General features: G+C 44.9%; 1 protein-coding gene across 1 annotated transcript; it reads left to right on the top strand.

Annotated features, from left to right (window-relative positions):
• The first annotated feature begins 5,448 nt into the window (after positions 1–5,448).
• On the top strand, positions 5,449–11,996 carry SMIM19 (small integral membrane protein 19). The gene is made up of 3 exons (XM_005283953.5): positions 5,449–5,679; positions 6,945–7,069; positions 10,480–11,996. The coding sequence occupies exons 1-3, from the start codon at positions 5,522–5,524 to the stop codon at positions 10,542–10,544; spliced, it is 348 nt and encodes a 115-aa protein (XP_005284010.2). The 5' UTR covers positions 5,449–5,521; the 3' UTR covers positions 10,545–11,996.
• The last annotated feature ends 120 nt before the right edge of the window (positions 11,997–12,116 follow it).

The raw sequence follows: 12,116 nt of genomic DNA, 5'->3' as shown, positions 1-12,116 counted from the left end.
GGCAACAAGGGCACACTGCTGACTCATATTGTTATACCAATAAAAACCAGCAGGATCTTATTAAAGGGGACAAGATAAAGATGCCACATTTATTATGATGATAATTTGATTTATGACCAATAACTAATATCTTAATCCTTATACACACACACACACTCATTATACCTAATACCTATACACACACACATTTACACACCCACACATCCATCAGATGTTCTGCAGCTGCTGCATAGTTACCAGTCCTGCTTGAGTCTGTGGCTTGAGTTGGCAGCTTGGGTTTGTAGCTTGTGGCGGCTAACTGGCCAGGAAAGCCGGGCACAAGGACGAGCTGGGTCTCTGTTGGGCATGCACCGATGCCCTTCCATGTTGGCAGCAGAATGTTACCCTCCTCCAAAGTTTTCCATCTCACCCATCCTTTTTGTAGGCTTTAGTTTGAATCCAGAGTCTATAGGTCTTGCTGTGTCACGCTGCCTTCAGGTTTGGTGATTGATCACCCGTCAATTGCAGACATGACTTTTAGCCTGGGACCAGGCTTTGACCTTCCTTCTATTGTACCTTTTCTTTTTAGGGTGGATTTTTCTTACTTTGTTAGGGCTCTTGTTTGCATTTTCAGCCCTTGGTGTTTGAACTCTATTTAATCAGGACAGGCTGGGGCTGGAGGTTGATTCCATCATCCATACATACCTCATTTACACATCTAAACTAAACTAATAAGATTACAGCAGGGTTTGCAAAAATGAAGGTTGCAGCAAGCCCTTACAAAATGGAGTAAGCGTTTTAAAATGGGGTTTGAATTACAACATGGCAAACAGTGAACAGAAGTTACAATATAGACAAGTATAATGGATGGCAAACAGTGAACAGAAGTTCCACTGTAGGCAAGTGTAATAAATGGTGAACAGAAGTTACAATACTGAAACAGTGCAAGTCTCAGTGATTTAAGCAGGAATTGGATTGATAGTGAAACTTACAAAGGCAGCTGACTGAACAGCTATGGCTCTTAACAAGCATCTTAACGGTTAATTAGCCAGTTATTGGGGTATGAATATTGTTTCATTCATAAAACTTTACATATGAAGTTACATTAATAAAGTAAACAATTAAAAACAATTTTATTCATCAGTCCGACAATATCCAGCTTCTCATCCACTGTAATCACAATAGTTCCTTCTTCTCTTGAATCTATACTGAAGGAATTCCCTGGGCCAGCTAAGTTGGTTTTGTAGTCTCTTCATAGCAGTCGAGCTGCTATAAAGAGGCTGCAGCAGGCCCCAGAGTCAGGGCTTACCCCTCCAAAACCCCTGTGGGGAGAGCCCTGTGGGGGGAAACAGCTCCCATTTGGCAGGTTCCATGTTGTCTCACTGAAGGAGAGTTGTGCCACATGCTGCAGGTCTGGGAAGACGGCTTTCTGAGGATAGGTCTACACCATAAAGAAAAACCCACATGTCTAGGGTCCCAGAGCTCTGGCTCCAGCCTGAGCCCGGAAGTTTACACAGCAATACAACAGCCCCTCAGCCCAAGCCCTGCGAGCTCAAGTTGGCTGAGACGGGCCAGCCGTGGGTTTTTCTTTGCTGTGTAGACAAGAGTTAAGCAAACCACTGATTTTAGATGCCCCTTTCCTGCCACCAAAAGCAACATATAATGCTACTAATCACAAAACTGTGTGTGTGTGAGGGAGAGAGAAGGGGGAGATAGAATCCTGCTTTTTTGGCTGCAGGAGGGGTGTAGAAACAGGCCCTTAAAGATAATCAGTGTTACATGTAATTAATTCAAACCAAAAAACAGTACACTGAGAAGCAGTGTAGACCAGTGGCTAGGGTACAGGACTGGGAGTTGAGACCTGAGTAATATTTCCAGCTCCGCCACAGACCTGTCTAACGTTGTGTCAGTCACTTCACCTCTCTATGCTTGTTTCACCTCCTGCCTTTGTCTTGTCTATTTAGCCTGTAAAGCCCAGATCCTCAGAGGAAATCAATGGGACAGGCACCTAAAACTCTTTGTGACAGGGACTGTCTCTTACCATGTGTTTGTCAATACCTAGCACAATGGAGCCCCGATCTCAATGAGGGCCTATAGGAATTAGTGAAACACAAATGACAACAACAAAATCGAGGGAGCAAAAACTGTTCTTTTTATTCCTTTTATCTCCCTTTACAGATCACAAGAATCTTGTCTTGGCAGGCTATATTAAGCCAGTTAGCAGGAGATTTCAACAAGTTGGTAAAAAGAAAACAAGACCCCCTAGATCACTGCAATTCAGTGAGAAACTGTTTAAATTTCCTGTGAACCGGTGTTTAATTAAGTGTTCTAAATAAAGTTGGCTAGATGATAAACTCCCCTTAGGACTTTACACAGCAGTCTAACTGGATGCTATTTCGCTTTAATGAAATGTAATTATGTCTAACTGGTGTTCTTTAGCTCTTGTTCCCCATGCTATGTGGGGAATATCACTCTTCCCATGAAGCGGATACCAGTCTCTATTTCTTTTGTATAATAGCAAGCGTTGTAATTTTTATTCTGAGATGTGGTAGTTTTAACTTGTCTCAGGTTCAGAGCCTACTGATTCAGTAGAAAGCTTTTGAAACAGGCAGGGGAGGCAGAGGGAGTCTTAACTTTTCACTGAAAAGTAAACATGTGCTTACTTAAGATGAATTTAAGTGCATGCTTAAGTGTTTTCCAAAATGCGGTCCTGGATAGAGATCGTGCCATAATCACCCAAGTCTTTGTCAGCTCCAGGCTGGATTACTGCCACGTATCCTTCTTGGTGCAAAATGCAGCAGCCCACTGATAGCCTGATCTTGTGCCCACTGAAGTCAACAGCAAGGCTTCCATTGAGTTTAATGGAGCAGGCTCAGACAATGGCTTAGTTGTGCTTTATGCCAGGACCATATTACCCCAGTGCTCCCTGTTTTCTAATTCACTTCCAGTTCTAACTGAGGCCTTGGCTACACTCGGGAATTCACAGCGCTGCCGCGACAGCGCTGTGAAGCACGGGTGTAGTTGCGTTCTCTCGCACCTCTCCGAGGGGAGTAGCTTCCAGCGCTGCGAGCGAGCGTGCAGCGCTGCAGGCTCTGATTACACTGGCGCTTTACAATGCTGCACCCGCTGCGCTCGGGGGGGGTGCGTTTTCACACCCCTGAGTGCAGCAAGTTGCAGCGCTGTACAGCGCCAGTGTAGCCAAGGCCTTAGAGAGTGAAAGCATTTAAGTGTTGGAATTTAGGTAGCTTTCTCTCTTAGTGTTTTACTCAGGCAACTGAGATGAGCTGGGATACTCGTACTAGTAAATCTGAGCCGTGTACTCTTGCCTGTTCTTGGCAGAGGCCGTATGGCTCCAGAACCTGCTTGGTCTGATACAGCACAGGTTGGCTGACTTTCCAGGAATGCTAGAGCCTTTCTGGTCAGGCAGGCTTCTTCCAAATGGATGGGTGGAGAGCTCTCTGGCTGTCTTGCTCTGCCATGAATCTGGGCTGCATTTCACATAGTTACTCCTGTATTGCGCTCAAGAGCTTGTATTTAGCTAAACCATATATTTCAGAAAGGCATCAAGTCTTGACTTGAAGATATGGAGAATCTGCTACTTCCAATGGTTAATCACATCTCACCATTAACACTTTCTGCTTTATTTCTAATGTGAATTTGTCTTGCTTCAGCTTCCAGCCATTGTTTCTTGTTCTGCCTTTCTCTACTAGATTAAAGAGCCCCTTTGTACCTGGTATTTTCTCCCTGTGAAGATATTTATACACTGTAATTAAATCATCTGTCAATCTTTTGAATGAGCTAAACTGATTTGGTTCTTTAAGTCTCTTACTGTAAGGTCTGTTCTCTAGCTCTCAAATCATTTGTGGGGCTCTTTTCTGTGCTCTCTCCAATTTTTCAACAGCTTTTTTAAAATGTGCACACCAGAACTGGACGTATTTCAATATCTGGCTCACCCATGCTATATACATAAGTAAAAGCTCCTCCCGACTCCCCATTTATATGTCCATGTATCACATTAGCTGTTTTTGCCACAGCATTGCACTGGGAGCTCATGTTGTTGCTTGTCCAGTATGACCCCTAATTTTTGTAGAATTACTGTTTTCCAGAGTTTATTCCTCCATTTTGTAAGTATGACCTTGTATTTGGTTGTACTAAAATATCCTCATCATATGTTACCATTCCACCAATCTGTGTCATTCTGCAAATATTATTAGCAGTGATTTTATATTTACTTCCAAATAATTGATACAAGTGTTGCATAGTCAGTCCTAGAACCAATACCAATGGAACCATTCTAGAAACACACCCATTCAATGGTGATTCTCCATTGACTACTTTGAGATCTGTCAGTTAGTTCTTAAACCATTTAACATGTGCTTTATTGTTGTTGTATAGTTCTAATTTTTAATGAGAATGCCATGCAGTACTAAGTCAAATGCCTTACAGAAGTTTAAGTAGTTTACATCTATGCATTTACCTTTATCTATGTCAACCAAACTTGTAATCTCATGAAAGAATGAAATCGGGTTTGTTTGACCAGACCTATCTTCTATTTTTTTCCTTGTGAGGCTATAATTTACTGTTTAGATAGTATTTAAAACACTATTTAAAAAACACTTAATAAAATTTAGGTTTCAAAATGCTGTAAAAAGGACACAAAAATTGCAGCGATCAATAACATAAGCTAACAGCATTACACAACGTGTATTTTACACCAGAGCACTGAAGTTAAGAAGGTTTAAATTCCATGTGAACCAATGTTAATTAAATGTTTGCTAAGTGGTAAATCCCCTCCGTGGTTACACAACATCCTAACTGCATGCTATTATGTTTCAATGAAATATAATTATGCCTCACTGCCTGGGGTTCTTTAACTCTTGTTTCCCGTGCTATGTGGTGGAGCTATTCAGTCCCATGCGGCAAAGGCCAAAATGTATGTTTTTTTATTATGATTGGGTTTGTAATTTTTATTCTGATACAGCAAAGTCTGCTATGTGTGATACTCTTCAGGAGCGACATTCCTGCTGACTCACAATTTTTGGAGTTTAAGGCCCCAGGTCCTGGAGGCCTGTGATAATCATAAAAATGTTAGGCAGGAAGGACCACAAGAAACCGTCGAATGCAGCCCCCATGCTGAGGCAGGACGAGCTATACCGTCCCAGCCCGCCCCTAGCAGGGGTTGCTCTGGCAGAACCGGCTCTTCACAACCTCTCCTAGGGACGCCCCTGCCCAGGCCTAGCGCGGTCTGACGGGGGTCCGGGAAAGTCAGGCGCCGAACCCCCCCCCGCAGGAGCTGGGCCCGGGGAGCCCGTTCCGCGGCTGAGCGAGCCCAGGGCTGCTCCCCAGCGCCAACCGCGAGCTCCCCGGCGGCCGGAGCGGGTCTGCCCGCCCCCCAGCCCGGCCTAGGCGGGGCTCACGGGCCTGGGCGGGGCCGCCGTGGACCCCACCTTCCCCGCCCCCGGAAGTGACCTCAGAACCGTGTGACCTCACGTCCGGCGTGCCGTGTGGTGCGTCCCCGGACAGCTTTCCGCCCCGGCGCTTTATGGCCGCGGCGGGCGGGGGCGAGGGCGCGGCGGGGCCCGGCGTCATGAGCGACAGCGACGCCCTCGACTACTCGGTGCACGAGGCCTGGAACGAGGCCACCAACGTCTACCTGCTGGTGGTGCTGGCCAGCCTGGCGCTGCTGGTCTACGCCCGCCGGTGAGGGGCCCCGCGCGGAGCCGCGCCTGGCCTGCCGAGCTGGGCCGCTCCGCCCCCGGGCACCTGGTCCTCCTCGGGGCGGCCTGGGCCAGCCCCCGGGCACCTGGTCCTCCTCGGGGCGGCCTGGGCCAACCCCCGCACATCTGGTCCTCCTCGGGGCGGCCTGGGCCAAAACAACATTTACAATTGTGCCTGATTTATTTGTCAAACAACCCCCCGTAGTCACGCCCCCAGATTTAACGAGTTGGGTCCATGGCTGTCAGAATACGGCCTGCGAGTGTGTTGTGCCACACGACAGACAGCAACAGAGTCAGGACATTGCTTGGCAAAGCGAGTCCTGCCTAGGCATATTAATGCGGCACTGTCAGTAATAATTCATTGAGTCTGCAATAGGGAAATCTATTTCCTGCCCCCCTCAAGCAGGGCAAAGTCTGTGGGGAGCCGGGGTAATGGAGCAGCTCGGGGAGAGGAAAGGAGCCAGGGAGTAAACCTGGAGGGTTGTTGGGTGTGGGTGGGAGAAGCATGGAATAGGTTTTTTTTTAAGAGGGGGAAGGATTGTTGGGGAGCATCCACCATGTAGACCCTGGCTGACCCCTAGCCTCTCCCATTCAGTCATGCATATCTGCCCCTTTCCCCATATGTCCCTGCAGCCCTTCCCCCTCCCTTGCAGCCCCCAGCTCGATGCTGTCACCTCTCTAGCTCCTGTGCCCCAGTCTGTCCCCCCACCCTCCCACTAGCCCTTCTGAACCTACGTGCGCTGTAAACTGCGTGGCTGCGTAGCAGGCTCTCAAGGGCCACACAGGCAGGTGGGGAGAGGTGCCCCTCCCCCAGCCCAGGCCCCCCAGAGCTGCGGGGGAGAAGAACCCCGGCCCAGGCCCGCCAGAGCTGCTGCGGAGAGGAGCCCCTCACCTGGTCCTGAGCTGCTGCGGCAAGAGAGGGCTGGGAGGGAGTACTCTCTCCCCACTGCAGCCCCAGGGCAGTTTGCACCCCAAACCCCTCATCCCTGGCCTCATCCTAGAACCTGCACCCCAACCCTCTGCTCCAGCCCTGAGTCCCCTCCCCCTGCATCCCAACCCTCTGCCCCAGTCCTGAGCCCCATCCCACACTATGAGCCCCTCGGCCCCATTCCCACCACATGAAATTTGTTGTGCTCAAGGTAGTTTTTTAATACTTAGCTTGTAAATAAAGACCTGGGAAGATACTCTTTTTTAAATACTTGGAAATGTTGTGTTGCAGGTTATTTAATATTCCTTTCTATATTTTAGGAATAAAAGGAAGATCATGCGAATATTCACAGTGCCTCCTACAGCAGAGGCACCGTCAGAGCCAAACTTTTACGACAGTATGAAAAAAATCCGCTTACGACAACAATTAGAGATGTATTCTCTCGGTAAGATTGTGCTCTCACCTCTGCGATGTTCAGATTCCTGAACAGTCAAAGAAAGATGCATGTTTTAAAATAGAGCAAATATTTGGACACTGTAGCTCTTTGTATCACAAGTAGAACAAAATTTTACACTGAGGGCGCCCTGAGCTATTTTGTGCAAGGTTCTACGTTGTCGGAAACTAACAATTATGGAAAATCTAAGGGCCTAGTTCTGTCCTCACACGTGCAACTCTCATGTAAGGCTTTGATCCTGAAATATGGTAACTTCAATAGGGCTCTATGCAAATTCACCATGTGCAGCACATTGCAGAATCAGGCCCCTACTGTATGGGGTATTTTAGTTGTCAACAATTAATCTAATATGGCAACTAGAAATAGCTCTTAAGGCCAGAAGGGACCATTATGATCATCTAGTCTGACCTCCAAATACTAACGTGCAGCAGAAGTATTTATAACTGCAAAGAGCTCAAGGTGGGATTTTCATAGGCTCTCAGCATTGGCCTAACTTTGCTTCCATGGAAGTTTTATTATTGTATGTGTGTTATTTATGTGTACCAACAGTTCCCAATTCTTTATCACAATACCAACTGTATCTGGTGTTGGGCAACTCTTCATTGGCATGTAGCTGTCAGAGCTGCACCAGCCACCCCCGCCTTGGCATAGGAGGCAGTGTGGCAGAGCAGAGCTCCAAGGCCCATCTCAGGCATACCCTCAGAATCTCAACAAGCTCCCTGATGGCATCCCCGTACCCCAATGAACAATAACCATACACAGTTGTGGAAGGGTAGATGACCAAGAAAAATCTAGTGTTTTTGAGTCCTGGTGTCTAAAAGGTGGTTTCAATTCTAAAATCAGGCCACCATCTAATCTATGAATGAGCATGGAAGGACAGGATCACATCTCCCATACCCTACTGTCCTTCTGGTGTGGGAATTTTTAGTGTCCCACAAACTAAGAATACAAGAATGGCCATACTAGGTGAGACCAATGGCCCATCTAGCCCAGTATCCTGTGGCCAATACCAGATGCTTCAGAGGAAATGAACAGACCAGGGCAGTTATCGCGTGATCCATCCCTTGTTATTCACTCCCAGCTTCTGGCAGTTAGAGGCTTAGGACACCCAGAGTATGTGTTTGCAAGCCTGATCATCTTGGCTAATGGCCATTGATGGGCCTACGTGATGAGTTACTTTCTTGGCAAGGAACAACAAGATTGCAGACTGGCTTAACTGATCTTTGTGGAGAACTCACTCACTGACAGATGGCTCCTAAACTGAGTGGGTGGGTCAGTATCTGTCATGTTCTCTGGTTAATGGGTTCCTATGCTCCTCTGAGTACTTACCTTTTAGAAGTTTTTGGTTTCTAGAAAACTCTTCAGCACTTTCTGGTGGTGGTATACCTTTACTTACATACTGCAGGGTTGATACTGCTCCCCTTCCTTCCCCCGCTTAGCTGGAGAATGATGGGCTATTTCCACAGCAGATGTGGGATATTTATGAAGATGGTTCTAGGAGTGGTTTATGTACTCCAAATTGGTGCTGGAAAACTGCAATTGGCAGTTTTAACTTTTTTGTTCATTGATCCTTGGGGTGCTATTTTTCTCTTTCTGTGGAGACCTCTTTGAACTTTGTAGCCTCCAAGAGGGGGATTATTTTACAACTGTTGCTATAGGTGGGGTGGGTGGAATTCTTTTCATAAGGTACAAGTTGTAATAGATCCTTGTCACCTTCCAGCTGCTTTCCCTGCAGAGTTGGAGATATGTTTGATATGTTGATACTCCAAACTTCCATGGCAGCTAGAAGCGTCAGGGAGCCCACTACACTGGGAGCTAGCATCCTTCAAAACTCTTCAGGTACGGGAGTTTTCAGCTGGTTTTAGACTGGAAGCACAAAACCCAAATGTGTGCATCTATTACAGTTTATACCTTCTGAAAAGGATTGTTAGAAGAAAGTAAGTTTCTTTTAGGTTCTTCTCACCAGGCCCACAATGGCCATATAGCGCTTATGCATTAATTTATATTTTTAAATACCATCTGTAATAATAAAATATACCATATGTATGCAAGAGTATAGCTAGAGTTGCTGGGGGAGCCATAACTTTGCATTGTTTCCTTACAACTTCTAAGTATATATAAATTAGCAGCATAGGTTTTGCCAGGACTGTCTCAGTGGGTCAATGGCAGTAAGTCTGAGCAATGTCATCACAGGAGGCGGTCCCTGAAAGGCGTATCCATTTGGGGAGAAGTCTTAGGGGAGAAATGTGACTAAAGGTATTGAGCCATTGCGGATCTGCACTCACCTATTGGAGTAGTTCAGAAGCAGCCTTCATTCTGCTGTGTACAGCTGATGCTAACTTCTGCTTTCAAATCACTGCCAAATAATGCGACTTCTGCTCACTGGCAACTGGATACCTCAGCGGAGTGGAATAGATACAGTTTCTTACCACTATGAGTTTTGCTAGTACTTTCATTGCCTTTGAAGATATAGAGGTAATTGTTTAGAAAAATTTAGGGAGATCCTCTCCCCTTTCTGTCCACATTTCTGACTGAAAGATTTCAGGATATATCCCAGATGTTTCCCTTCCCATCTAGGATGACCACTCTCCTTTCCATCTCCCCTGTCTTTCATTAGGATGTCTTAAGTCTACCCTCTGGGTTTCCAGAACATGTGAGCTGGATTGAGTGCCCAACTCTCCCACCCCTTCTGAAGTTATGAGCTGTCTTTATAAATAGTTTATCTCAGGCTGAGGTACTTAGCTTCATGGTCACAATTGGCATATTAGAAGCTGCCTAATGCATTAAGTACTTGGTCCTGCTAGTGAAGGCAGGAGGCTGGACTTGATGACCTTTCAAGGTCCCTTCCAGTTCTAGGAGATAGGATATCTCCATAAATTTAATTTAAATTTTTTTAAATTTAAATCAAGTTTATTACCCAGGTAGTTTCCACTGGGTAATAAACTTGGCTAATCCTTTTTTTCTTAGTAGTCTCTAGAGCTTTTTAGCCAGAGAGAGTGGGACGATATTCTAACTAATTAGAATCTTTTACAAGTTGTAATAGATTCATTCATGCCCACACAACCTTCCCAGCAGTGTTGTGTATATATATTTGCATCCTTTACTGTTGTCTTCAATTAAAAAATAACAAATGGTGGCATTAAGGGTTATTACATCCTGTCAGTTTAAGTAGAACATAACATCTGATTTTTGTTGAGTAGTTACTGCCTCTAAATTTAATGAATTGTACATTTTGTGAAATCAGTGGTTTTTCTTCAATGAAACATTTATTTAAATTACAGACCAAGACTGGTCTCATACCAGAGCTACTCTTCCTATTAAACCCACCTTCCCAGTGATCACCATGCCTTTATGGAGTATAAGGGATTACATAATTTAATTATGTTTTAACTCTTTTCCAGCAAGGAAGTATGACCAGCAGCCGCCACCGAAACAGACTGACAGCGTACAGCTCTCAATGGAATGAAGTCTCAAATTGTGGGAACTCAAGCAATTTTTACAGTGCTGATAATGACAGGAGAGTTGGTATGGAGTCATTTTCAAAGGAACTTTAATGGCGTATGTTTTTTAAAAAAACCTCTCCTATATATTTCTTGGAAACGTTTCTTTGGGGCTGTTTAGGTACTTACTGAACATCTATTGATTCTTTAAAAATGAAAGCACCTAATACATTCCAGTCTTGCTCAAAGAAACACTTGAGGGAAGATGGCTGTAGTCCATACTAAAGAGATGTTCAAAATGTTCCAGTGGTTTCCACTGTTGCCAATACTTTGGTGATCAGCTCCTTTGCTGAACAGAGGTATTTTTGCAACATGGCAATAGAGGACATTGGAGTTATTGGGTAAGTTTCTACTGTCTGTCTCCTCTGAGGATGGTTTCTTAGGGGAACACATGGAAAAGTCATGCAGTGCCTATGTGCCTGAACGTTGCCAAGTTTTATGTCTCATTTGAACATCATTGGTTTCTGCTGTCAGGGACCACAGAACATTTACAATACATGTAATTGTGCTGCTGTAAATTCACAGCTGAAGTGAATAGCTCTTGAGAGCCAGAAATGTATATCATTGGCCTTATTGGAGGAAAAAAATGAAATTTTCATCTGTACAGAGAGAATAATTATAGTACTGTACCTTCCATGCTGAAGCTTTAATGAAAGCTAAGATCAGGAGGGTAGTACATAAGTCTTGTTTGCTAAAGGACTGTATATTGTAATGCTGTAGCAAAGATTATTAAAATTAGAGAGGACTCCAATAAACCAGCCAACTAAGTGAGGTCTCTCCCTGGCTAGCTGGAGCACTTGATTGCCTGTTCTTTTCATTCCCTCTGAAGCACCTGGGATTGGCTACTGTTGGAAGATGGACCATTGGTCTGATCCAGTATGGCCATTCTTATGTCCTCCCCCAGTCCCAGGGGCAATTATCAGCCAGTGCAAACTGGTGAGTCTCTTAGGATCAGATTAGGACAGAAAATCTGACTTGTATCCTTTAAAATGCCACAGTAGAGCTGTGCAGATGGAGAAATAATACATATGGAGCAAGAGAGGAAGTAAATGCTGATTCTGACAGGAAAAATGCAGCCTAATACATCTGTAAAATAATATTCAGTGGGAGGGGAAGTTAAACTTGTAAACATGTTGGATATCAGAGAAATTAGAGATTGAAGAAACCTATTAGGTTATTTATATCTGTCCTGCTAGTGAAGGATTGTATTTATACTAAAGTTTCTACTTGTAAATTTCAAGTGGTGAATCTTCCTTTGGAAGATTAATCAATAGTAGATCTCAAGTTGGGAAGTTGCCCCTGATTTTCAGCCTTAATTTCCCCTTAAAGTGCTCTTGGGTATGTGAAATGCTGTTTTTTTTTGTATTGTATTTTAATGTGTTTAATGGCATTTAATAGTAAAATACATATTGAACTGAGGTTGACTGAAGAGCTTTTCTGAGAAATGATCTTGGCTACAGTGGGCGGGGGGGGGAACACGAGCCTGGCGTTTACAGGCGGCTCCCGAGACACACTGAAGTGAGGGACGCGTACTTGCC

Source organism: Chrysemys picta, chromosome 5 (genome assembly GCF_011386835.1).
Source record: "Chrysemys picta bellii isolate R12L10 chromosome 5, ASM1138683v2, whole genome shotgun sequence".
NCBI classification, from domain to species: Eukaryota; Metazoa; Chordata; order Testudines; family Emydidae; genus Chrysemys; species Chrysemys picta.
The sequence above is the reverse complement of the archived record's forward strand: the minus strand, read 5'-3'. Positions and strand labels throughout refer to the sequence as shown.